The following is a 27,532-nucleotide window of genomic DNA, read 5'->3' as shown; positions in this document are numbered from 1 at the left end:
CACCATGGAGTAGACCCTGGCGGAATCACCTCTCACCTCTGAGGTGCTATTCACCCCAGTAAACTGATAGGGTTAAGGTCCACCAGAGCTCCTAAACTGAACATATGAACATGTAATGCACACAATGCACTAAACTGATACATCTTCAAACACACACACACACACACACACACACACACACAGAGATGACATATGGAAGAGGAGAGGGAAAGAGGTAGAAATAGGAGTCATGAACAGGGGTAATAAAAACTGAGGGAAGCCCTATAGTCAGTGACCATGTGTGCCACATGTGGACTGTCATGCAGGTTTTACAAAGCAAGCAGTTCTACTCTCACCAGGCACTCTGGCTTGAACAAGTCTATGGATGAACAAATTAGACAAGCACCAGGAAGATGCACTCACGCATCCTCCAGAGTATGTGGCACCCTGGAACCTGGCAAAGCCATTACAGAGCCTGTCTTGGGCTAAAGCCAGAGCCCTTATTTAATCCTTCCCCATTGTCCCCATAGGCCCCTTCTCTATCCTTCTTCCCCAACACCCTTTTCTTACCTATTTTGTGAACTTTCATTTGAAAAGATCCAGGTCAAATGCCTCCAGAAAGCTGGAGGGTTATCTGCTTACAGCACTGGCCACACTGAGAGCTTCTCTGGGGCAGGGTAGGCCTGGACCCTTCTGAGTCTGCAGAGCAGCACAGGACCCAGTAGAGAGCTGATGTTCAGAGAACAGAAGAGTGGTCAGCAACCAGCCCGACTTCCTACAAAGTAGCTAACACACAGGAGTGATGCAATACGTAACAGAGGAAACCCATCACTGTGCTTGTGCAGGGCACAGTCCTCTACCTGGGAAACGGTGCCAGCCTCCTAGTACTGAACTGTTCAACAGTCTGGAGATTCTGGAAGCCAGGGACCCAAGCCTCTAACCAGAGAGCAAGAAAGAAATGGAATTCCATCACATTCTGGATTTAAGTGCCAGCACTTTCTACTTGCATTAACTTTATTTATTACACAAATAAGACATTTACAAAGCACAACATGAAAGGTATGTAACAAAACAGACATTGGTTTTACAAAAAAAGTGCTTACAATTTTTCTGTGTGTGTGTGTGTGTTTCCCCCTTTTTTGTATTCAAATAAATAGTCTCGACAGCCTGTACATGCCCAGGCCTTTAATAAGATAGTGGAGACATTAGAACTGCAACATGCTATGGCCACGTGATCCACACGAGGACTAGACCCTGGGGGAAGGCTCAAGGCAGAGTGGGTACTGGGTGACCCTGGGCAGGGCTCAGCTGGTCACTTACCACATGGTTGCCACTGGGGCTTTTGATTGTTAGGAGCAAAAATCAAAGGAAAGGTCCAAGTTTCCAAAGGCCAGGGATCAGGCCCAGGTTCTTCCTGTTCATGTCAGTGCCTAGCAGAGCACTGGATGACTTTTGAACTGAGCCACACAGTATTCTGGGTGGTGACTTTTCTTTGTTCTGTCAGCCATGACATCTTTGGAAGGGAGAAGGTGCAAGTTCCCATCCTGGGCTTTACCCGTGCCTAACCCTTCTCTGGGTACCAGAGCAAATAGCACAGAGGTTCTTATTTATATGCCACCTTTAAGTATATTCATTCTGAAACCTAATCCAAACTCAGTGAGATAGAATCCTGCAATCAATTAGCAATGTCTGCCGTGAGTGAAGCAGAAACAGGCAGCTGTATCTGTATCATGTCTGTGAACTGACTTTCCCTGGTCTGGAGTCTCCTTCCAAAGGCAGGAAGGAAGCTTTTAGCTAAAATATGCTTACTAGCAGCCTCTGGTGAGAAATGCCACCGAGTAGTTTTAGAATTATAGAATAAGTTTGGGATAAATGGGCAGCCCCTAAACACATGAATCACAGTCCCATATAACCCAAGCCCTTCTGTTTGGGGTGGGAGAGCTGCAGAAGGCTGGGGTGCTTGCAGTGCTAGGTCTCAGGACTGGATGGAGATGGGTCTGGTCAGGGTGGTGGGGAATTGCAGAGGTGCCCACTAGAATCTTGGGTCTGGCATACTCACCTAGGCCATGGACACCTGTCTCTGCTTAGGGATGAATCAGAACTAACATTCTGGCTGCCATTTCACTGGGCTCTGTTCCTTCCTCCCACATGAAGGCTTCTCCTCAGAGAAGACTGGCCCAGGCCCTCCGATAAGGACTGAACAAGTATCCAACAAGGGTTTCCAACTCTAGCCTGCCCAAACATTCACCACATAGGTCGACCCCCACCTCTGTCACAATTCCTGCATGTTAGGTGTTAGATATGTTAATTTTGTCTCATCCAAGCTCTCTCTTTCCTCTCCATGAAATAGCTGGCACCTCTCTCCGAGTCCAGTGTGCCATGTCCCTCTCCTCCAAGCCAATGGGGGTGTCTGCCCCCATCCCTGCCTGTCCCTCTGTCTCTTGGTCTGGGCAGGGCTCCATCTCTGTCCTATTGGGCCTCTCAGGGTTGGTCAGTGTCTCTTCTTTCTGAATTAACTTGACATAACCAGACAGATGGAAATGATAAAATTATAACACAGCTTTCCTTCGGGGACATCCACAAACACTGTAGTTTTCCAGACAAAAGCAACAGAGTGGATAATATTGGGGGTTGTCAGCTATTCTGAGTTCAGAGATGGTTCCAGGGAAGTAGTAAATAAAGGCCAATATGGGGAGAAGAAAACCTGTAAATTAGGAGGCTGTCGGAGTGTCTCACGATTCAATTCGCCTTTTACTATTGTAATCGACAAGTTGAAGATGACTCCTGTTTAAATGGGAAAAATAGGCTGTTTGTTTTCATCCTGATTCCACATTTCAGGGAGCTCTGCCTTCCAGGAGGAGGATTCTGTGTTGCTCCTGGAAGGTTCTGGTTCTCAGCAGGAGAGGAAAAGACCAGGCCTGAGGGGCCACGCTGGCTGAGGGTAAGACAGTGGGTGGGGGTGGATGCAGAGGCAGCGAATTCCTGGCCACAGCTGGACACTGGATCTCAACGGCTGAGGGGCAGCTGTGCAGTGCCCATGGACAGATGCGCAAGTGCTGGCAGCGTTAGTACTGAAAAAGGATGACCTGCAAGAGGATGGCAAAGGAGGTAACTGAGCTGGGTTCCTTCTCCACACAGTAGCCCCACGGGATCTCAAAGGCATGGAGAACAAGGGTGGGCTCAGAGCCTAAATCTGGGTTTAAATTCCGGCTCTCAGTTTACTTCCCATAAGAGCTTGGACATCTCACGTCCCTTCCCTTCTCTGAGCCTGTTTCCTCATCTGTAAACAGGGAAGGTGAAAGCTCTCAGATCAGGGAGGATTCAGTGGATACAACAGCAGCTGCAAAGTCTACTGCACTGCTGTGAACATTCACGTAATTGTCACTACTGTATATTGTTGTAATTATTCTATTTTGTCATTAGTTACCCTTGATAACTCTAACTGTGCCTAATTATAAATTAAGCTGTATTGCAGGCATGCATATGTAGGGTTTAGTACTAGCCATGGTTTTAGGCATCTACTGGAGGCTTGGGAAGACATCCTCCATGAATAAAGTAGGACTACTGAAGTGATATCAATAGATACCACTTAGGGAGCACTTTCTCTACACTGGGCCCTATGAGACTCTTCACACATATCACTGTCTTAAGTATCTACAGCAATCTAGGTGGGTGGAAACTATTATTATCCCCACTTTTCAGATACAGAAATTGAAGTCCCAAGAAGCTACTTGTACTTCAATGTCTTAGAGGGTGGAGGTGACAGATCTGGGGCTCAGAGTTGCCTTACTCCAGAGCTGTCACTGCATTCCTCACCCAACCTTGGGCACTGATTCCCTCTGGCCTAAAGAATACCTCCTCTTATTAAGAGGTCACTCAAAAGAAATGACCTGGTCAGGTCCTACCCCTCCAATGATTCTCATTTTCTCCACATTACCAACGACAGCGTGGTCTTGATGTCTAAGAATCCAGTATTAAAGCTTTGGGATCAGAGTATATGACTAGGAAGCGATGTGATTCTAGAAACTCATAGGTGCGTGTGGCCAAATGATATTGCCATCAAGACAGGAAACTCCTCTCAAGAATGTTCAGGACACTGTTCTCCCAGCTAGGTCAGTGCTGGTTTAGATGTGACTCCAGGGTCTAGTCCCAGGGAACAGTGGGTCTCCACACAACTAGGCTGGCTCAGGCCAGAGGGACTTAAGAGAAAGCCCAAACTGTCATCTGCTATCTGCTCAGCCCATACTCTGTACCCACCAAGCCTCAAAGGCTTCACCAGATGTAGCTGGCAAAGTTCCTGGGAGCTGGCAGGAAGGCCTGACAGTGAGAAGGTAGAAGGTCATGAAGGAGGAGACACATTGTGCTGCAGATCTTCTGGATATAACGCTGAGAACGCAGCCCAGTAAGAGAATTCTGGCTCTGCAAAAAAACCCAGAGGCCAGGAAGCTAGAGCCAAAGCTGCTAGCACCCAATCTGGCTCATTTCTTAGACTGAGCCAGACAGAACCATAACTCAGCTGAGCAACTGGGAGACAAGGGCTACCCTCCAAGTGCTGAGGCCAGCTCTGTGCACTTCCAAGGCCTCCCAGCTTCTGCACACAATGCCCAAGCCCCTCACTCTATGGACCAGGCTTTTCAGGATGTGGTCTCCATTAGCTACCCTTACCCTGGATCTCAAGCACACTGGATGCTCCAGACTCTCAAGGCCAGGCTCCCTTATGCTCCTGCCCCTTTATAATTGCTGTTTTCTCAGACGAGAATGCCATCCTCAAGTTCTGCCGCAAGCTCATCACTCCCTGTTCCCGTCCATCCGCCCCATTGCTCTACAGTGTAGCTGTCCATGACCAAGCGCCTGCAAGAAAGGGATCAGGTAGGCTCCCTTCTGCAGCCCCAGTGCCAGGTCTCTACCCAGGAGAAGGGGTGGTCCTAAAATCGAGATCAGCTCTGCCCACACTCAGTATGACCCTGGATGAGCTAACATTCCCTCAGAACCTTAGTCTCTTCTGGATTAAAACAGAGATTGTCATGCTCGACCTTAGGGAGACTGGAGGATGCAAGCCGTTTGCACTGTGCAAACTGTGAGATGCTGCACAGAAGCAATGACTGAACTGTGCACACTTCAGATTCTAACAGACTTATCACTCCCCTGGAAAAATTGTGACCTCTCTCAGAACCTGTCTTTTTTAATCTTTAAAATGAGGAAGACCACATCCACACCAGAGCTGGCTGAGAGGTGGATACCAGACAAGATGCATAAAAGTGCCAATCACTAGCAGAGGAGGAGTTCTTAACTGTGAATGTGACAGTCTCAGAGGGGACCTTCCTCAGGTGTGCTCACACACATCAGATTCATGTGTGGAGCACTACCATTTACTTGTGACTACATCTGTCTAGCTAGGCTATCTGTAGCTCCATTTCTAGACTTTCCCCGTGGTGTCCACCTCAGAGAGAGGCCCACATACAACAGGTCTCGGGCAGGAGCACAGGCAGAGGAATGACCCTGAGGAACTGTTTCCCAAACTAGCTGCCCATCAGAAGACTAAAGGCTATAGATTACACATGCTGATTCCTTGCCCCACCTGCAGGCAGACTCTCTGGCTTAGGAGTCCATATCTTTCCAGTCTTCCCAAGGAATTTCAAGGCATAACAAGATCAAGATCTGCTGGACTGGAGAACCTCTGAAGACCCCTCTAGCTATAAAGTGCTGTGTGCATGAGCGCGCATGAGTGTGTCTGCTAGCCCACTACTGAGTTTCCTGCTGACCATGCAACTCCCCCCAAACCCCCCTACACCAGACTCTCTGAGGATCACCACAGTAACTTTTCTGCAAGGCCCTTCCAGACACCCCACCTCACACACATATTGCCTAGTAAAGTCCAAATCTTCCACCTAGCATAACCAGGGCCCTGTTTCTTACCATTTTCTTTCTCAAGCCTAGATGGCAGTGACATCAAATAGCTGAGTTCCCTGAGAGTAGGGTGGCACTTGCCTTCCCATGGATGCACCTGGGTCAGGACTGCCTTCCTCTGGGAAGTCTGTTGTATGCCTGTCCTCTGCACTCCCACCCCATCCTTGTCCTCCATCCCAGTTTGGGCACACGGTACTGGAACTGCTGGGAGCCATATCTCCTCTGGACTATGGCCTCCTCAGAACCATACCTAACTAAGCTCTGGGCTCCTGTCTGGAGAAATGAACAGATGACTAAACAAATGTACAGGTCCTCCTCCAGGCTCTGACCTTGAGCTACCTGGACCTCTATTTCCCCACCTCTGAAATAAGGGACAGACGTGAAGCCATGGTTTTGAGGGATCTCAGAACTGAGGAGGAGATAAGGTTTTTACATGCTCCTGGTTTTACCCAGAGCAGCTCCAGCTACTTCCATGTGCTAGATGGAAAACAGCAGATAACGCATGCTCAAAGCCACTTGTGTGGGTGGCATCCAGGCTCCCTCTGGGATATTCAGCACTGAAAACTGAAGCAGCAAGATACAGGAGGCCCTTCCAGTTGACCTTGGTAACATAGTGTCTACTCTCTCTGAGACCCACCAGCTCTGGATAGTCACTACCAACAGGAGTTAACAGAAGGAAAGGAAGAAGTCAGTGAGATGGGGGAGGGGGGAAGAAACCTCCTCCAAACCTGAAAGCATGAGTAAATTCAAAGTCTGAAAACCAGCAGGCCTCACTGCCTGAGACTGGAGAGTAAGGGACTACAAAGAAGGCTTCAAAACAACCAGGTACATGGAACACACCCACAGTTACTCTGGTGTCTTGGGGTTCAGTAAGGGCCTGAGTGGTCTGCCACAAAATGGCATGGTTCCCATTCAGCAATGGGAATGTTGCCAAAAACCCATCCTCAATAGGAAGGCTCTAACCCACCAGACCCAGGCAGGCTCCATTTACCTTCTCACCCCGGTTGGAGAGTGGCCCATCCATATCGGCCTTGAGGTGGACAGGGGGCGCGGTGTAAGGCAGTCGGCAGTGCACCTGCCCGCACTGTACCTGACCTGTGGATGAAAGGATGCCTTGGAGCCCATCCCCCAGACTCCACAGAGGATCCCACCTGCCCCATGCTCTGCAAGCTGGAGCCCTGATCACTATCCCAGAGTATCATTTCTGCCACTTGCTACCTGGGTGGCTCTAGGCGAGATGTGAAGTTGGTTGGTTGTGAAGAACTTTGTAAGTGCTGTGGTTACTAGGCATAACTGTCCACCTCTCTGATACAAGCACCAACCTGAATAGGTATTGAGCCCCTCCTGCAAGCAAGGCAGAGTATCTGCCAGTTCAGATCCTTCCCAGCACATTCTGACCTCTGTGGTATCACCAAAGACTCTCATCTTGAGCACCGCTACATTGTTCACAATGGTAACCCAACACCAGCAGCCACCCTTCTCCTGGTTCTCTTTCCCAGCTTTGCTTCTTTTTCCTTAAGCTGAATCATCTAACTTACATAGATTTTCATTCTTTATTTGATAATTTGTCTTTGCCAACTAGAATGCAAGCTCTGTGAAGGTAGGAATTTTTGTTTTCCAGATTCTAGATCTTTGTGGATTTCTAGTATGAAGGATGAGGCATGGCATCTAAAAGGTACTCTTTTGGGGCTGGGCATGGTGGCCCATGTCTTTAATCCCAGCACTTGAGAGGCAGAGATAGGAGGATCACTGTGAGTTTAAGGCCACCCTGAGACTACATAGTGAATTCCAGGTCAGCCTGGGCCAGAGCAAGACCATACCTCAAAAAACAAAACAAAACAAAAAAGGAGGTACTCTTTGTATGTGTATGCATGTGTGTGGTATTCATGCATGTATATGTGCTCATATGTGTATGGGTTGTATGTTCATGTGGAGGCGAAGGTGGGTGTCTTCCTCCATCACTCTCCACCTGAGTCAAGTCATTTTCTTAGACAAGGTCTCTTCTCTCATTGTTCTTAAGTTCACCAATTAATCCAGCAAACCCTTTTCCTCCTGCTTCTGCCTTCCCAGTACTAAGATCATAGGTCCACACCACATACAGCATTTTACTGGGTGCTGGGGACCCATAATAGTCAGGTCCTCATGCTTGCAAGCACTTTACTGACTGAACCATCTCCAAGCCTCTAGAAGGTACTCTTTAAATATTTGTTGAACCAAGTTCCATATCATAGTCTAATGTTTAAAACTGTTGGGCAAAGGCCCTCTTTGTATTTGATCCAAGTCTTTCACATTTTAGCCTGTTTACCATTATAGTAGGGAAATCCTTTGCCTGTCTCTCCTCTAGACTTCCTGTTTTTTTGTTTTTTGTTTTTTTGGGTTTTTTTGTTTTTTTTTTTTTGACACAGAGAAAGCCTATAATGAAACTTAGAACTGACAGGTAATTTGAGACAAGTCACTGTACCTTTCTGAACAATAGTTCAGAAAGCAGTAGAATAAAGCAGTTTTATTTAATTGTGGATTCTTAACTCCCTGGGTATTCAAGGACTCATGAACAGCTTCTAATTACTCAAATAACTATAGGTCTGCACATTTTCTGGAGTATGGTACCAAGGCTTTTTATCAGATTCTAAGTTTTGAGGCTCTGGGAAACTCGGGATCCAATGAGTTTAGATAACTGCAAAGTAGAAATACATTTTTTCCCCTCGGGTCTTCTCTTAACACTATTCACAGCTTTCTCGAACTTGCTAAATGTTGGAGATTTTAAACATTGTTTTGTGTGCTGCTCGAAACACTGACTGAGAAGAGGAACCCTTTACTGCAGTTTGTTTTTACAAATGAAGGAACTGATATTCCAAGAAGCGAAGCAAAGAAGCTTGCCCAGTATGACACAACTGGTAAGCTGCAAGGATGCTTTGTGAAGTGTGACAGTTACATCAAAGCCCACAGTCAGTCATTAAGGAATCTCTGGCTCCCAGTAACTTACAATGGGCTCTTAGTTTCCTCATGTATTCAATAGGCAGCAATCTGTGACATGAGAGACTCAGGTAATACTGTGACACATGCCAGGTGCTCTGTGAGCAGCAGTTTGGCCTCTCTTCTTTCCTATCTTTAGTTGAGGCTACTGCAGGGGTGTGTGTGGGTCTTGTGTGTTGCGGTAATCATTCTTTTTTTTTTTTTTTTTTTTTGTCATGCCCAGCTTCAAGGAAATAACCCGAAAGGAAAGAGAGATATGTGAAAAGCATTTGCTCAGTAGCAGATTCGATGACTGCTAATCCTTCAGAAATGTGGGAGGCTACCCCCTCACTACTCTAGGTTCCTGCTACAAGGTCACTTCACCATAGCACGCCCTACATCCCCCCTCTCAGCGCTCACTGTTCACCCACAGGTTTGCCCTTCCTGCTTAAGGAACTGACAGTCTCTAAGAGCTTTGTGGTATAACACTTGCCTAGCATGCACAAGGTCCTAAGTTCCAAGGGGGGAGGGGTGGAGTGGGAGAAGAGAGAGAGAATGAAAGACACACACACACACACAGAGAGAGAGAGAGAGAGAGAGAGAGAGAGAGAGAGAGAGAGAGAAGGCAAGCGCGAGCGCATCTGACTGACTCTGGGAATTTGTCTCTCTACTGGACTCAGTCCCAGGAGCACAGCAGCTCTTATTGTCTGTGTTGCTATATTTCGGCACTAAAGAACACAGGAGATATTCAAGGTATATTTACTGAGTACATGAATGAATTCTCACAGCCCTTTGAAAGATATTAACCATATTCTAGTTTACAGATGAGGAAATGGAGATTCAAGGAAGTTAGGTACTTTGTCCAAAGCACCATAGCCCTGGGGTCCTGCCACACTGGCCTGCTCCCACAGACGCAACATGCCACAAAGCCCTCTGGACCAGCGTCTGCCCACATTCAGTTCCCCCAGTCCACGTGCCTCAGTCGATCCAACCCTTCAAGAGCCCGACATGCTTAGAGGCAGCGCCCTCCCCGGCATCTCTGGACGCTCCCTCTCAGCATCTTTCCTTAGGAATCACGGAGTAAAATCCGGATGCTCATCTGTCTGGCTTTTGTTCCATGCTGTCTCACCCACCCGAACGCAGGCTCACTAGACAGGAACCATGCCCACCTCTCTCTCTCCCTCCCTCTCTAGTCCCTGGGGAATGGTTAAACTGTTCCTGCTACCAAGGGTCCCCCGCAGCGCGGAGGGGAGGCAGGGACACCCCCATCCCACAGTCCCTAGGTCTGAATGACTTCGGGGCCCACGTCTTCACCCACGCGCATGCCTCAGTGTCCCCTTTCCCGCACGCGGTGGGTGGGGGTACCGGTCACTCACTCTCTATGTAGCCGTGCAGTGTGACCATGCGCGCCCGCTCGGGGCTGCTGAACGGGGAGTAGTGGATGTCGTCGGACAGGGCGGAGGAGAGGCGGGACGCGGGCGCCCCGGAGGGCGGCACTGGGTGCTGCGGCGTGTGCTTTTTATGACGCGCCCGGCAGTTTTGAAACCACACCTGCAACGACAATCTCAGCAGTGTCAGCCTCGCGGGACGGGGTCGTAGGCCGCCGGCCCCACTTGCAGGCGAGCCGCCTTCAGAAAGGCGGCCACGTGCATCCCGCGAACCCCCGCACCGCCTCGAGGTCCAAGGCTCGCCCCAAAGCCCCGCCCCACCCCGGGCCTCACCTGGATGACCCTGCGGCTGAGACCCGTCATGTCCGCCAACTTCTGCAGCGTCTGGGCGTCGGGGTTGTTGTCCTGCGCGAACTGCGCCTGCATAACCTGCGGGGCGCGGGAGGGCGGTGAGGCGCGCGAGCCGAGGTCGCCGAGACCTCCGCCCAATCAGAGGCTCCAGACCCGAGACCACGCCCCCCTCACGCTACAGCCCACCCGCAGGTCCAATCAGAGGGGCGAGGCCAGAAGGTTCTCGCAGGCCCCGCCCATCCTCAGGCCCCACCCACAACCACGCCCCCACCTCTCAATCAATTTCTCTCTTACTCTCTCTCACTATCTCTCTCTCTCTCCCTCTCCCTCCCCCTTTCCCTCCCTCCCCACCCCTCTTTCTCTCTCTCTCTCTTTTGTGTCTTGCCCCCGGGGTACCTGTAACTGCTCTGCTGTGAAGGACGTCCGTGCGCGCTTGGCCGGCTTGGGCTGACTGTCCTGTTCCGAGGGCACTGCCCCCTCCAACGTGAGGCCATTCCCTGGGGGCGACAGAAGCGGCTGACCACGCATCCCCATCTCTTCTAATGGCAGCCTGGAAAGGATGGGGGTGGGGGGAGCTTGTCCCTCGAAGGGTCAGGAGCCCAGGTGGCTGGGAGCAAGGATCCCCGAGGTTCTAGTCCCTGAGTCTTTGGGGTGAGGACTTTAGTTGCTGAGTGTCCTCTGTATTGGACCCTTCTGTTTGATTGTGCTGTGGACATAGCACGCAGCCCTAAGGAGAGGTGGTATTATACCCTTTATATGAGAGGAAACAGGCTTAGAGAAGAAAAGCCCCTGCCCCAAACCCTTTGACTAGGGCCTGAAAACTGGCTGACGTCCTAAACTGGGCCAATCTGGGGGAAAACACAGGCAGGTGGTGACAGAAAGCAAGCAGGTTTGCAGAACCTGTGACCCCAATTTTATAAGAACGCCAAGTTGTGAGCAGTTGGCTAACTTCCAAGAAGTGTGATTATGGAAACGTTTTACTTTGAATATTTCGGTAACTTTTGAAGTCTTTAAAACAAATACACGTCATCTTCTCCAAGGTTTAATCTTATTAACTGGGATATGTTTCACATTTCTCTTTCCACTATATAATACTTTCACAACTATGATTGTAACCACCAGGTATATTCCCATTTTCTTTCAATGCTTCATTTTTCTGAACACAAAAGTAATATGTGGTTCTTATTAAAATCCCAGAAAATTCTAATAAGCACAAGGAAGGAGGAAGTCACCAGTAAATCCACTACTCAGAGATAACCACTGCTCACAACTTATTGTAATTTTTAATAGGAAATCCTATGCTGAAGAAGAATCACAGCAAACACTAACATACATGCATGGCAAAAGTGGAAAAATTATCAATAAAATATGAAAGCTGCCTTCTGGAATGATCTTTTTCTTCTTCTCTTTAACTATCTTTTCTCTTTTTGCTATGATAGATGTACATAAACAGTGGGGATTGATCACTGAGGCAGACCTGAGACGCCAAACCTTTACCATTCCCCTGCATGGTGAGAGCTAGGATGTCACTGGGAAGGCCAAAACTAAGGGTGGTTCTTGATGGTCCAGAAGTGGAAGGAACTTGTAGTTAGCGATGAACCATGGTAGAAAGCAAATCCTGGATCTCCATCCCAAACTGACTGGCCATCATGACAGATAACTCCATTACACTCTAAGTTCACTTGCTCACCCACTTAGCCCTGATCCTGGCAAGAAGAAATGATAGCCTTGCTGCAGTTATAGCCAACAGTCTGGTGGTGCTTAGAAATTGAGGCAGAGTGATCGGTATGGTCCCCCAGAAGAACTGAAAGTAAGCTAGACACTGTGTGATATTGATGTCCCATAGGAAAGTAGGCAGGACAGGGATTAGAGTGTTTTTTTTTTTTTTTGGGTAGGAAAAAAAATGAAACATAGAGGCAGCCACATCCTAACAACCTCCTGGCTGTGTGAGGTCTGGTTAGGGGGACCATGGAGCATGGGAATGAGGTGGTGTAGCTATGCTATTGTAGCTAAAAGCCTGGGCTTTGGAGACCCAGAAGATATAACTTTTGGCATGTTGTAGACTGCAGATAATGTCTGCCTCTTTCCTAGCCTATAAAACAGGGACACACCACCCCCTCTGCCCACAGCTCAGCCTTCACTGGCCTTGCTATCCCCCAGCTCCTCCTGTGTCTTATCCCCCTGAATTCCTGGAAGACCTTGACTGTGTCTCTGGGACTCTGTGTCTTGAGAAATATAGTATCAAAGCCAGAGGCAAGTTAGGAATCACTCTAGTCCAACACACATCTTATCTTGCACAAATGGGGAGGGGCTGCTGAAGAAAAGAAACCTCATCTGTCAGCATTGTAGGCTTGTAGCTGGTTGCCTGCTCTGTAGACTCAGGGACCAGTCCCTTTAAACCTTTGGTCCAGAATGAAACCGCCATGCTTAGCATCCAGTTTAGGTTGCCATGATAGGGATTGGAGAGTAGAGGCTACATTCTCTCTCCAGGAGACTCTGGCAACAAGAGGGGATTAGCCGCACCGCCCCCCCCCCAAATCCCCTCCCCCCCGCAGGCCAAAGACAGCATTATGACAATGTCCTCTAGGGTTCACTGGGTACTTCCCACTGCACTGTTACCTCAGCTGTATTAATGCATCAGCTCATCTATCTTTGACACGGTGACCTTTAACTTTCATATAAGGTTAACAGCTTTGTGGAGACTAGCAGTAACTTGATGGGGAGGGGGGGGTCAAGCCAGAGCGCCAGAGCGCATGCTCGGCATGCAGCCCCACTCCTACACTACCTCCAGGTGTTCCAGGGACTGCCCAGCCTCACAAGCCTTGTGGGCTGGGCGGCACCTGCAGGAGGGCTAAGAAGAGTGGGAAAGGGCTGGGACCACGGCGATGGATAGAGTGGGTTGGGTACCGTTCTCCGCGGCTCTCTTGAGGTTCTCGATCATGGTGTCGTAATGGATGCGGCACAGCACCTTCTCCTCCACCAGGCCGAATTCCTCTCCCGTGGACAGCTGGCGCTTACAGGAGAAGCAGGCGAAGCAGGCCAGGTGGTAGGCGTTGCCGCGCGCCCGCCGCACCCAGTCGCTGGCGTAGATCTGTCTGCCGCACCGAGCGCACTTGGTCCCAAATCGGCTGCGGGACAAAGAGGCAGGGACTGGAATGACAATGCTTAGACCAGAGATCTTTCTCCCTGTCCATTTCCCAGGGCCCGCGGGGCCTTTGCGGACTCCTGACCTCGGGACCTATGCTCTCACCTTATCAAATGTTTGAATCTACTCTCTCTCTCTCTCTCCCTCCCTCTTTCCAGTTAAAGTCCTGTCAAGAAGTTAGGCTGGGGCTGGAGAGATGGCTTAGCGGTTAAGCGCTTGCCTGTGAAGCCTAAGGACCCCGGTTCGAGGCTCGGTTCCCCAGGTCCCACGTTAGCCAGATGCACAAGGGGGCGCACGCATCTGGAGTTCGTTTGCAGTGGCTGGTAGCCCTGGCGCGCCCATTCTCTCTCTCTCTCTCTCTCTCTGCCTCGTTCTCTGTCTGTTGCTCTCAAATAAATAAATAAAAATAAACCAAAAAAAAAAATTTTAAAAAAAGAAGTTAGGCTGGAGAGTGGTGGTGGTGGTGGTGGTTGTTGTTGTTATTATTATTACTATTAGTGGTGGTTTTCTAGGTGTTTCAGAGTCCATCATGATCAATTACATTTATATGTTCGTTAATATACATCATAAATGTTAGAACAACATGATAGTATTAATAATAGAAAGTTTTGAATGTCACGTGGCTAGCAAGGTTCTAAGTGTTTTACAGAGATTATCCGAATGAAACCTTACTTTGCAGAGGAGGAAAATGGAAATTTAAGACCTAGAGTAAGTTGCATATAGTCACTCATCTCACACAGGGATAAAACCCTCAGCCTGCCTGGCTCCAGACATGAAAAGGCTATACCTTTAGTGGTGCAGAGCAAGCCAGGAGTCTCTTGGACCAGTAGACAGACATGCATTTACTGGCTTTGTGACCCTGGACAAATTGTTTAACTCCTTTGACTTCTCATTTTCCTTGCCTTGAGCTGCACAGATGACCACAGCAATGATTGCAACAATTTATTTAGTGCTTTTTGGTCTACCAAGAACCCAAGTAGTCCCAGACTCTGAGGCCCATGACATCCCAGTACTAAATGTTTACAAAGACAAAAACACGCTGTCCACATCAGATGTCCCCTTTCTCCTTTTGCTTTCCTTGGTTTTGCCTCTTCCCCTTCTCCTTACTCGTTTTGTACCGGGTTGTTTGGGTGCTGCAGCCTCCATTGCCAAACTGGCAGCTCCTCCAGGAAGCAACAGAGTCTAGTCCACCCTGTGGCATGTCAGACCCTGGGCACCAGAGGAACTTTGCTCTTTAAAAGGCTAACTCATCTGCGACTGGCCCAACTTTCTCAGCCTCAGTTTCTTCTGACACATATTGTCTCTGGAGCCACCACTCATCCCTCCCTGGAACGTGGACATCAAAATCTTACACTCCTCTCCCTTCAGCCCACACCTAACCAAACCTAAGGCACTACAGGGTGTTTCCCAGGTATCTCTAGGATCTATCTCTTTTATCTTCACTGCCAACTTCCTAGGCCAGGATCCTGTCAGCACTTCTCACTGATAGTCTCTGCCCTGGCCAGTCGTGGTCTCCCAAAGCATCATCCACACTGCAATTAGCAGTGCATTTTTCAGCATTAAACATGGAATCTCATTCCCTGCTTTGCTTAAAGTCTGGAAGTTCCACTCTCCCCACAGGATCTGGCCCAAGAAGCTTGGGGATTATAAAACCCAAAAGACCACACCTTCTTCAAGCCCACCACCTGCCTTCCTGATCTTTATGATCGCCCACCCCATGGATACAAGAATGAGTCCCAGTCAGCCATAATGGAAGGTCATTTCCAGGTCTTTTTGCCTCTCTAGCATTTCCCATCTCCAGGGCCCTAACGGTCTGTTCCTTTCCTGGACATATCTTCCTCCAGAGTCCTGCCTCCCTCTTAGCATTGATCACACCACTTTTTAAATGTCCGGTTCTTTGGCTCACTCCACTCATTCTTGTCATTCCTAGAGATAGGATGGGTGTCTCGAAGAGATTTGTGTTTCTGTCCCCAGGAATGGTACCCCCTCTACCAGGAGAAGCATTCGGAAACTACCAGTTACTTCCAGGTGACTGGGAGAAAGAGCCCAGCAAAAAGCCGCTCTAGGCGCAGTGCGGCTTTGCCCGCTGTGGCAACTTCAAGCAATTGACCGTTGATGAAATTGTTGGGTTTTGTACTGAGTGAGCATTAAGTCAACTCCTAGTCGCGCGCACACACAGGCAACCCCACTCTGTCAAGAAGAATAAGGGCCGTGTCTCCACCTCTAGGTTCTCAGGTGGTGCTGTATGCCAGCGGTTCAGGCCCTTCCGGACCTTCCTTCAGCCAGCCGCCACGGAGAGTCTCACACAGTCTAGGTTCCGTAGTAATCCTCCAGAAAAGGGAGGAGGTGAAACCTTTTTGCCCAATTCCACCCTACTCCGGCCTGGGACCAAGCCCCCTGCTGGTGATAGCCCGGTCTGGGAAGCCTTTTCGGGGCTTTGGAGGAAAGCTGGCTTTCCTTTAAGTTTGCTTCCGACTCTGGGGCCAGCACTCACAGCCTTTGCTGCGGGCCAAGGTCCCGAGCAGCGCATGCATTGCACCCCCTCAGGTTCGTTGAAGCCTCTCCTCCGGTTTTTCCTCCCCACACATGCAGTTGGAAGTTCAAAGACAGCAAATGACACCCGAGACAACACAGACAGGAGTTGAGGATCCGTCCAAGGTGCCCAAAGAACCTAGAAAGAGCAGCGGGGCTGGAGATGGGAGTGGCTGGCATCCCGGGAGCAAGAACGGGAAGGCGGCCTGGTCTGACTGCGCCGCAGTTCCACTCAGGGCCAAGGCTTCGGGAAAGTGCATCCTGGGGGAGCGAGAAGAGCCAGAGCTGGCAAGGCCTGGTCTTCCTAGGCCAGACCAGAGCTGCTGAGCAGCCATCCGCCTTCAAGCGACGCGCCAGAATGTGAGACCCGGGATCCTCCCACTTGGCTGGGGAGGATGTCTCGCTGAGCACCCTATCTTCCTGCCGTACCAAGCCGTCCGCATCGGAGCCCGAAGTTCCACGGGTCCCTTACCCAGGTAGGTCACAGTGTCACCATCCCCTCGCTCCGAAGCAGGCGCCTTTCAGCCCTGATGTCCAGCGCCCCCCGCCCCACCTCCCTTGCAGTCGCCGCAAGCAAAACCGTCCTCCTAGCACTGCAACGGCGGAGGAGTGGCCATGTCCTTACGCAGGATTGGGTGCTTTACGAGCGTCCCTGCACTGTGTCCCCCACCTAGGACAGCACATAAAGAGCACGAAGCAGCAGCTTTACAGACTGACACTGACAAGCCCACAGACTGCTTCCCAGGCAGGATAGAGGCTCCAGCCGCCCGGATTCCGGAAGCAGCGAAATTGGCAGCAGAAACAACGAAACTTCAAGAAAGGGATGTTCAGAGGCTGTGAAGAGAGCGCCAAAAGGATTTAGGGGCGCTTCCACGGCTGCCCACAGTCTCGCGGTGAGGTCTGATCTTTGCGCGCGCTCTTCCCAGGCTCCCGTGGCATCACAGGCAAAGATGCAAAGGACTGGGGCGCTTTGAGGGTGGAGAGGGGTGCGTGGAACGGAAGCTGTAAACCCTCGCAACTGTTAAAAGGAGAAGCGGGTGCATCCCACCGCGGAACCCTCTACTCCAACCCACAGTGGAGGGTGGAGAGAACTGGATACCGTGGTTTTGTGGAGGAAGTTGTGCCTCCTTAAAACAGGTCAGGCTAGCTTTCCAGCCCCACTTCCCCAGGATAGCTAGTAAATTCTCAGTCATAAGTAGTTGGAAGAAGGCGGCTCTAGAAATGAGCCCATTAGAGTTTCTTCTCACATTTACTAAACAAACCTCTTTCTGAATGGCGAAACTGAAGCTCTGGGTAGGAGTCCTGATGTTCCTTAAAAAGCTAGCGAGCCAGGTGCTGGGGGAAAAAGAAGAAGAAAAACACTGAAATTCGCTCATTTTGGGGTTCTATATGCTCAGGACAGCTCACCTTCCAGAGCTACTTGAGGCAAGCAAGGATCATCCTATTTGCTTTCCTCCTTCCCTTCTAGGCAAAACCCTTAGGAGAAAAAGCCAGGAAAAGAAAGCCAGCAATTAAGAGGTTAAGAAGGCCCAAGCCTTGGAGGTCCCGGCCTGAGGCCCCTCCTTTCCTAGCTCCCCCAACATCTGTCCCCCAACAGCTGGAGGCTGCTGGGCAGCTATGCACCGTGGTGGGGGGCCTGCTTCCAGGCTCTTAACCTCCCCCGGGAGCTAGCTCTAGGGGGTGGGGCTGAAGCCCAGGGACAGAGCTTGGGCTCTAGCTGAAGGCCAGAGTGGGCTGCAGGCTTGCCCTAAGTGTTGTGAGCCAAGCAGGGAACCAGGAACTTTAACTGTCAGTGGTTTTCTAGAAACCGCCACCCCAATAGCCCTTTGCTCCCAGTGCCACTGCCAGAGGAAAAAGGGGCTGGGAACCAGGGTGAGTGGGTGTTGGCAAACTTACTAGTCAATAGGTCTTTGAGGAGGTCACTTTGTCCTTCCAAGGAGAATTACACATTAGACAGACAGTAGATGCTCTCTATGTAAGTCAAGTGAACTTAGCTGGGAACCTTAGAACCAGCAGGAGAGGGCCTTAAGACCCCACAAGGCCCAAAGAGGTGGCTGCCATATATTGAGTAGAGGAAAATATGAGGCAAGGAGAGTAGAGCCAGGTGGCTGGAAGGCTTATCAGAACCCTATTACTTATAAGCTATGTGACTGCGCCTCCCTGGGTCTTTCATTTTCCCCTTCTATAAACTCCTAAAACAAAGTGGACTAAAGGGTTAAATGAGACACAGGATATAGCAGGTAAAGGATTAACTGTTCCTTTTAAAAATATATTTATTTGAGCAAGAGAGACAAACAGAGAGAGAGAGAGAATGGGCACACCAGGGCCTCCAGCCACTGCAAATGAGCTCTAGACACATGTACCATCTTGTGCATCTGGCTTATATGGGTACTGGGGAGTCAAACCTGAGTTCCTCGGCTTCAAAAGCAAGTGCCTTAACCACTAAGCTTCCTCTCCAGCCTAGGTTAACTGTTCTTGATGTTTGGTAGCCTCTCTCCTGCCCTGACCCTCTTAGGCTCTCAAGCACTGTGTGAACTGGGGCATTGCCACTTTTCACTTTTCCAGCATGTGAGAATTCTCTACTATATAGTGGTCATGATAGTCTAGGAGGCTGAGCAAACTGGAGGATGCTACTGGAGGCCTGGCAAAGAGAGAAACAATCAGTAAAGCCAGCTTTATTCCAGGCATTGTGACCTAATTGCCAGGCAATGACTGCAGGTAGTTAGGCTGGAAGGGGCTACAGGAAGCTGCCCTGGGCTGTGGTTGCTGATGGCAAGGGAAATGTGAATACCTCAGGCTGGGGAGATGGCGTAGTGGTTAAGGTGCTTGTCTGCGAACCCTAAGCACCCAAGTTCTACTCCCCAGAACCCAGGTAAGCCAGTTGCACATGGTGGCACATGCGTCTGGAGTTCATTTACAGTAGATGGAAGCCCAGGCACATCCATTTTCCCTCTTTCTTCTAAATAAAAAATTTTAAATACCTCAAAGCCAGGCATGGTGATGCATGCCTTTAATCCCAGCACTCAGGAGGCAGAGATAGGAGGATCGCTATGAGTTCAAGACCACCCTGAGACTACATAGTGAATTCCAGGTCACCTTGGGCTAGAGTAAGACCCTACCTCAAAGAACCAAAAAGAAAAAAAAAAAACTCAAAATGAACACCCCCCACCACCACCGACCCTGCAAGTTATCTTCACTTAGAAAAATCAGAAAAAAAGAATGGTCCTAACAGGACAGTAAAGAAATTAAAAGAAATCACATTTCTCTGTTGTTGATTTTTTTTCTTGTTTTTTAAAAAAAAAAAGGAGTAAAGAAAGGTGGTAATCTGGTTGAACCCATCAAAGCTGGTGAGTACTGTGTTTGAAGAGTAGACTAGAGAAACCAGGCCAAGGGCTCCCATTGGGAAGCTAACCCCTTACTTCCTATGCAAATGAGCCAAGAGTGACTTAGAGCCTCCTGACCACTTCAGCTCTACCATGTCCCTCACAAGTGAACTGAGATTTCTGTCCTAACATCTAATTTTTGGGCTACCTACATTGCCTTTGCTGATGAAGACTGAAGGAAGATCTACACAATAGTGTCAAGAAGAGGCAAGAGAGGAGCTAGAACCCAGGAGAACCTCTTTGTGAAGGGGCAGGGACAGAGGTCAGGAGATCATGGGAGCCTAAAGTGGCCCCTCCTTGAGGTATTGGTCACTCTCTTCTTTACTACTCCCCTCTCCCTGTTGGACAATCTTAGCCTCTTTGGCAGTGTTCTCCTGCCCACGTCCCCACAGACCTTTGACCTCAGGTTCAGGAAATAGAGGCCTAGAGAAACTCAGCTGGGAATTCTGTCCCTCACAGGCCACCATTCAGCCTTTCCCCAGGAGGAGCTTCTCTACACCAGCCGACAATCCTCCTTGCCTAGTGCTCTGCTGCCTTTTTCTTACCCCTTTGGTGGGGTTTATTACTTTTGTTCCTGATTGGGCTGCCAGAGATAGCCTTTACCTACAGGGGGATCTGGCAAGGAGAGAAACAATCAGAAGAGCCACCTTTATTCTGGGCATTGTGACCTTTTTATTCCTTCCGTTTTTCTTAACTTGGAATCTGGTTTAGTTTTGTTTTGGAAATCTCATCATTGGAAAAGGATTAGCACTCAGAACCTGAATCCCAGAAATGGCCCAGCTTCATCCTGACAGACCAGTCCTGCTTCTTGAGCTGCCTGGGAAAATGCCATCACAGGCTTGTGTCTGGAATTCACCCTGTCAGTCAGTGATCACAGTGGTGGCAACTGAAAGCATTCATAGCCACTGGCATGTAGACGGCCTTCACAGAGATAGCTCCCTCTCAGTGTGTGGACTCCTTGACAGAGCAAGGAGACAATCTTGGAAAGGGAGAACCCAGAGCAGAGAGATACAGTGATTGCCCAAGGTCACAACTGGCCTCCACAGAGTTCCATTTCCTGCTTCTCTCCTGGGTGACTGCAGGTGCCATCCAGTACTCCAATGCAGTGGAATGGGAGGAATCAGTGGAGGCTTCAAATGACAAAATCAAGGTCTGGCAAAGCACAGCACCAAGGAGGCTCAGTCCAGCCTGAAGAAAAGGGGAAGAAGTTCAAGCAGGTAAGGCTTACAAGTCACCAGGAGAGCCAGGAAACTGGTCCTGCCTAACCTTATTCTACAGGAGAGGTCACAGGTACCATCCAATGGCTTCCCAAGCTCCCTGATTAGCTGGTGTCTCAAAGCAGTTAGATTTTTATTTTTATACCCCACGTCTCTGCCCCAACAGGAGCCTAGAACAAGGAGGTGAGTATATAAAACTTTCATTTCTTTTTTTTTTTTTTTTTTTGTTTTTTAAATTTTTATTTATTTATTTGAGAGCGACAGACACAGAGAGAAAGGCAGATAGAGGGAGAGAGAATGGGCGCGCCAGGGCTTCCAGCCTCTGCAAACGAACTCCAGACGCGTGCGCCCCCTTGTGCATCTGGCTAACGTGGGACCTGGGGAACCGAGCCTCGAACCGGGGTCCTTAGGCTTCACAGGCAAGCGCTTAACCGCTACGTCATCTCTCCAGCCCTAAAACTTTCATTTCTTGCCCAAGCTAAATTAAGAGTCAGATGAGACAGTGGGAGGAGATATCACAGTCTGGTACCATGCCATGAAGTAACATGCCTCTATATACACAGCAGTCCACAGCCTTTTATTCCTGCGTATCTCAGCGGAAGGCAAGAATGCCCCCTTTAAGACAAGAAGATGGAAGTGGAAAGTAACTGACTTCAGAACCCTCCTCAGCTCATCTCACCGTCACACTTCTAGATCCTGGTCCAGATCTGTTTCCTGTCCTGACCACCTTGCACACATGCACGCACACACACGTCTCAATGATCATGTGTTTGTCTGTAAAGGAACATACCCTCTACCCAGACCCTGCTCAGTGACATCCCCACACCACTTCCGGTTCCAGACCATATACCTATATATGCTCCTTGCATACTGAGTCCTAGGTCAGCGGGCAGAGCCCTCCGCCCCACCAAGGCGTGTGCATCCCCATGACATATAGGAAGAGCTGGCCTCTTCAATTATGCTTCTTATGGTTTCCTAGGAGAACCGCAAGCTTCAAATGCTGTCAGCTTCTCCCTACACGCAAAACTCTTCTTTTTCCAAGTCCCTTGAGGCTCAAGCGAGGAGTGGGATGCATTGCCAATAGCCACATTCCCTGACCTCAGTTGTTCTTTCTGGGGTGGGGAGGGTCTTCTCAGGAAGACTGAGCCATGACCTCTCTCCAGGCTATGAGGGGAAGGATGTATGTGGGTTGGGGGTGGGAGTAGGTATTCCCAGAGCAGCTTTCTTCACTTCCGGAGAAAGCATTTGGGAGTAGGCGTCCCACTCAGGAACCAATTCCACACTCATTCTACTCGGACTTTGTAGGGCCGCTAGTCTGGCCTGGCTCGTGCTCCCACTAGGATCTGGCAGATCATGGCCGCACCCGTGGCACTGCGGTGACCTCGACCAGGTCAGGACCAGGCTGCAAATGAGACAGCAAGGCGCATGCAAGAGGCTGAGACATTTGGACTAGCAGGGACGCGACTGGCGGCAACAGTGAGCTGCCCGCATTCACTCGGCACTGGGCGTAGCGCGGCCCGTGGTAATCTTACTGGGCGCTCGCTATGGGCCCCGGCGGCCTCTTTTCTCCCTTCACGGTCTGGCTGCCCAGAACCAGAACCTAAGCACAGGATGGGCTAAAGCTTGGGCCGGAGACGATGGCAGAGCGGGGACTCGAAATGCAACATGCGAGCGACCACGGCGTGAGTTGAGGCTCTTAGTATGTAAGAGACGCTCGGATACGATCTGGACCTGAGTCCGATGCGCCGCTGATGCTTGGGATCCGAGCAGATCTGAGCCCAGAACTGAACACCGGACAGAGCTAGAGCAAGAGTGCTGATCTCAGCTTAGTGTCCCTTCCGGGACTTGCACGACTGGAGTCGGAGCAGGGTTGAAACCGAAGTCGAGCGCGCAGTTTGGTGTAGCCGGACGGCGGCTGGAATTCGAACCAGTCAGGACCAGGGCTGCGTATTGTAGCTGAGACTCAGGCCAGACCCAAGGCGGAGCCAGAAACGCGACCAAGACCCATCAGACCGCGGGGGAACGAGGCAGATCACAGGCCCGAACCTTTGCCAGCACTGGCACACCGCATGGGGGCCTTGAATTTGAGCGGCCAAGAGCTGGAGGGCCGGGCTGGGCCGCGCCGCGCCGCGCGCGCCGGGCGTGCGCTCCGGACCTCCAGGCTCCCGCGTCGGAACACCACTGCAAAAGCCGTCTGAGTGTGCGTGCGCACGCCGGCCTGAGCTCGCACTGCTGGCCCGGAGGCCGCAGCCTACCTGAAGTAGTCCATCTTGCAGTAGATTTCCTTGTTCTTGATGTAGCAACTGTTCTGCTGCCTCAGCGACGTGCGACACACCGAACACTCGAGGCACCGCACGTGCCAGATGAGGTTGTTGACCTAGGGGAGGAGAGGGGTGGGGGTCGGTTCAGCGCGGGCCTCTTTCACGCCCGGTCCCAGCCTCTCCGGGCTCATCTGCAGACAGAGGTACAGAGCTCGGGAGGGGCGTGTAGCTCCCCTAGTTTTTTTTTTCTCCTGTAATACTGAGGTTCAACAAAGTAGAAATACAGGGAACCGGGGCGCAGGAAGACCTTCGTCCTTGTACAAAGCAACCCACCAGCAGCCAAGCTAGGATGCAGACTAAGGTGGATTGCAGCGCCAGCGTGGCTTTCCTGCCATCCTCTGGGCTTGCAAGCTACACCTACCAATCCTCAGGCAACACCTACCCTGACTCACCTTGAGCAGATACCGGTCCAGGATCTCCAGGCCGCAACTGGAGCAGATATTCTTGCCCGCAGACGGTACGGAAGAAGCGGCAGAAGGCGGTGAGCAGACAGACGGTGTGCTGGGTGTGCATGGGGAGGCCTGGCCCTCGTCCTTGTCCAGTGCGCCTGCCAGGGCCTCGGCGTCCGACTGAGCCTGTGATGGAGAAGAGAAACGGTAGAGCGCTAAGCTGGGCACCGAGCTGCCCCTGCCTCACACCCACATCTGGCTCCCTTGTGCACCCACTGACAACGAAATCTGTCTGGGATGTCGCGCCTTCAGCTGGCAGACAGGAATGGAAGGGCCTATTGGAAAAGAAGGGACGGCCCCCAACTTCTAACATTCTCATCCTGGGTGCGGGTAGCAGTCAAAGCCCACATTTCTGGCTTGGAAAAATCGAGGCTCAGAGAGGGGGGCGGCGCCCACTAGGAGTGTCCCAGCGCATGGGCAGCGGTTGGTGGCCCGGAAAACTGGGCCAGATGCCCAGGACCATACTGTTGGAGGACCGAGGGCCGAAGGCAGAGCCGAACGGACTCACCATGGCAGGAGGCGCGGTCCCTTCGAGACAGCGGGTGGTCGCTTTGCAGCCGGACCCTGGCTGGGCCATCACCTGGGGGAGGGGGGAGGGAATGCAGGCGGCGGCGGCTGCAGAACTGGCTCCGAGCTGCCTCAGCCCAGCGCCTCCCCGCGCCTGTTATATAAACCGGCGCCGAACAATGAGTCCTAACTTTGTAGTGGGCATTTAAAGCCCTTCCCCACAAAAGCGGTGTCTCTCTAATGAAGCAATTTGAATTTGGATTGGATTTTTTCCCCTCTCTCCCCCCCTCTCCCTGCACTTAACCCGTGGCTCTTGAAGTAATCGCTTAGTTCCCTTGCAATCCAAGCCTCTGAGGGGGGAAAAAAACACGCGCACACACACAAACTACCTGCAATTAGAAATTGTCGTGAATGCCCAAGATAAGAGGTAGCCAGAGTGTCAATTCCAACTGTCAATCAGTGAGATCCATCAGGCCGCCCAAAGAATTGCAAATTTGATTTTTTAATGGTAGTAATTAAAAATCGAATTTTTTCTCCCTTCAACCCCCCCTTCCACGCTCCCTTCTCCTCCCGTAGGCACAAAATGCAAAAAAGAGAAAAAAAGACAGAAATAAAGAAAATAAAAAGGAGAGGGGGCTGGTGGTTGCGGTGGTTGAGAAAAATAGAATCCCGAGCGCCAGGAGCATCCGCCCGTGGGCTCGACGCGCGCTGCGAAATTGAAGCAGCAATAACCCAGACGGAACCCAGCTCCCTTCGAGGGCCGGTGCCAGGGAACCCCAGAGCAAAGGGGGTGAGGTGGGGGGGTGAAATGAGGCCAAAAGGAGAGAGAGAGAGAGAATTAAAAAAAATAAAAGAGTCCCGGAGGAGGTCAAGGCACCCTCCAGCTAGCTCCTCGACGCGCTCGCCCGGGACCGGCCCCGCGTCGGGATTCTCCGCGTAGCGCCCGCACAGCCCCCGGCGCCTCGGCGCTATCAGCGTCTATTCACACGGACAATACCGGCCTCGCCTACTCTTGATTCGCCTGTGTCTTTGCTAAATCGCTTTTTTTTTTTTTTTGAGAAATTCTTCCAACATTTGCATAATGTGTTCCCACTTTTCCGAGACCCCCGCCCGGCTCCTTGGGCTCGCGCGCTCTCACACTCCTCGGGACGCACCCCCGCAGCCTCTTCCCTGCGGCCGCTCGCCCCACCCCAGACCCCGGGCCAGCCCGGCTCGGTCCCGGCCGCTCACCCTCCGGCCCGCCCGCACGCTCACCTGGTCGGTGGCGGGGCCGCCCTCGGCCGGCAGCCGGCAGCCCTCGGGCAGCGCCGGGGCGGCGCTCTCATGCTTCCAGTACATGGGCCCGGGAGTGGCGGGCTCCGCAAGCGAGGAGCGCCCAGAGCCGCGCGCAGGGGGGGCCCGGCCGCAACCCGGGCAGAGGCCGCCGCGAGAGCAGGAGAGCCGAGGCTCCGGCCCCGTGGACCCCGGCCCAGCCCCAGCCTCTGGCCCCGGCCTACGAGCAGACCCGGCCTCTTCTGCGGCGGGCGCCACTGCCTCCAAAGAAGGTCCCGACAAACTTGGAGAGGCCCCGGCCGTCGCCTCCTCCTCCTCCTCCTCTACCTCCTCCTCCTCTTCCTCTCGAACCCCCTCCCCCTTCTGGTAGTCCTCCTTCTCTCCCTCCTCCTCCTCCTCCTCCCCCTCCAGCTGTGGCGGCGGCCGCCCTGCCGCCGGAGCCCCACTCCGTTCAAGATGAGTCATGCGTGACCAATCCTCTCCCCGCTAAGGAAGAGCAAGACACACACAAGGAGGCAGCGACCCAGAGACATGCACACACAGACGCAGAGACACACAGAAACTCAAAGCCGCTGATAGACAGTACAAAGACACGGGAGGACACAAGTCCACACAGTGCTCACTACCGCCCCTCCCTCGAGGGCAGCCGCCGCGCTCCTATACAGCCCGGGTCACAAAATAGGAGAGGGACCCCACCGTCCGCCCATCTGCAGAGCTGGACTCCCCATGAAGCCATACTTATATGGGTGGATGTAATCCTGAGCCTGGCACACTTGTGTACATGCTGATGCAAATGGTTACCTACTCACATCATTTCTCCAGGTGCGGGTATCCACACTTTCCCTCATCTTTCAGCACAGTTATCTCTGTTCCATAACAACCAGAGACTGGACCAGCTCCCAGGGACTGAATGGCCTTGGGTTTACCCGGCGTTAGAGGGAATGGGAAGGTAGGTTCTCTGCATTCTCTTGGGAAGAATTGCTTGGGACACTACCTTCCCTTCAGGATTTACTTAGCCACACTCTTCACCTTCTCCAGGCTTGTACTGATAATGAGAATTGAGGGAAGTCAGAGATCCAGGTGTTTAGATAGGAGACCCAGCCCTCAAACACAGAACCCTCAAACTCAAAGACAGATCTCTATACTAACAGACACAGGTGAACAATGACAGCTTCAGTCCCCTGCTCCACACACACACCACCTAAGGTGGGGGGGAGCTATATACAGGTATATCCTCTTCTAAAAAATATGTACACTCAGATTTAGATCCAGCTCTACTCAGCACAACAGCCCACTTGTACCCTATCACGCATACTACCACCTCCAAAATGGCCCTCTTTTACAGATGCAAACACCCATCCCAAACGTGCCTAACTGTGCACATCCATCAGAGCTCCTAACATTATCTAACTTATATCCACTACTAAAACGTCCTCTAATGAACACGCACATCCTTGCAGGTGGTGATACAGGCTTCATGCACATAGAGAAATAGCACACACACCTCTACAAATATAGTTTTGTCAATTGTCAGTCTGAGTCAACATACAGGCACATTCTAAGACACAGGCAGACAAGAGGATCTCTACTTCAACACAGTATTAGAACCCCACCTCTGTATCCCTCAGAGACATAAACATGCTCTGCTACACAGAAGCAGCCCCAGTTGATGGCATCTCCTAGCCCCTGCCTCCCAGTAATCTATTGCTTTCTGATACAAACATTTAGAGAGAAGATTCTTTTATACTCAATAAACTGATTGTAATGTGAAAGTGAATGAGATGTGCACACATGTCTGTACACACATGCACCTTCAACCACTATTACTACCTTAAATATCTCTTTTGCACATAATAATTCTAGTTACTACTCTGTGGTAATTTAATCTGAGCCAGGCATAAAAATGCCAATCATGCAGAGCGTGGTGGAGCATGTCTTTTATCCCAGCACTCGGGAAGCAGAGGTAGGAGGATCACTGTGAGTTTGAGGCCACCCTGAGACTACATAGTGAATTCCATCCAGGTCAGCCTGGACTAGAGTGAGACCCTACCTTGAAAAACCAAGAAGAAAAACAACAAAATAAAAACTAATCATTTTATAAGCATGATTTCATGGATTTTTATTGTTGC

At 50.9% G+C, this 27,532-nt stretch overlaps 1 protein-coding gene across 5 annotated transcripts; it reads right to left on the bottom strand.

Annotated features, from left to right (window-relative positions):
- Positions 1–953: 953 nt before the first annotated feature.
- Lhx6 (LIM homeobox 6) lies at positions 954–25,469 on the bottom strand. 5 transcript variants are annotated; one of them, XM_004662765.3, is made up of 10 exons: positions 25,386–25,469; positions 24,133–24,204; positions 23,568–23,750; positions 23,110–23,231; positions 13,485–13,705; positions 10,974–11,074; positions 10,560–10,655; positions 10,215–10,389; positions 6,878–6,981; positions 2,905–3,065 (listed from the first exon to the last, which is right to left on the bottom strand). In XM_004662765.3, the coding sequence occupies exons 1-10, from the start codon at positions 25,467–25,469 to the stop codon at positions 3,045–3,047; spliced, it is 1,179 nt and encodes a 392-aa protein (XP_004662822.1). In that variant the 3' UTR covers positions 2,905–3,044. The 5 variants fall into 5 exon arrangements, with proteins under 5 accessions (XP_004662823.1, XP_044997844.1, XP_004662822.1 ...); XM_045141911.1 differs by lacking the exon at positions 25,386–25,469 and adding an exon at positions 24,521–24,700; XM_004662766.2 differs by lacking the exon at positions 6,878–6,981 and having other exon boundaries at positions 954–3,065.
- Between the last annotated feature and the right edge of the window lie 2,063 nt (positions 25,470–27,532).

The sequence above is a fragment of the Jaculus jaculus genome, chromosome 1 (genome assembly GCF_020740685.1).
Source record: "Jaculus jaculus isolate mJacJac1 chromosome 1, mJacJac1.mat.Y.cur, whole genome shotgun sequence".
Taxonomy (NCBI): Eukaryota; Metazoa; Chordata; class Mammalia; order Rodentia; family Dipodidae; genus Jaculus; species Jaculus jaculus.
Note: the sequence above shows the minus strand (reverse complement) of the source record. Positions and strands in the feature narration are given on the sequence as shown.

Bases quoted from the DNA above. Each gene is read 5' to 3' on its own strand.
- Lhx6 (XM_004662765.3), bottom strand. From the start codon at position 25,469: ATGTACTGGAAGCATGAGAGCGCCGCCCCGGCGCTGCCCGAGGGCTGC. The intron at 24,205-25,385 runs GTGAGCGTGCGG...CCCCTCCCCCAG, and splicing joins GCGGCCCCGCCACCGACCAG to GTGATGGCCCAGCCAGGGTC. The intron at 23,751-24,132 runs GTGAGTCCGTTC...TCTCCATCACAG, and splicing joins GGACCGCGCCTCCTGCCATG to GCTCAGTCGGACGCCGAGGC.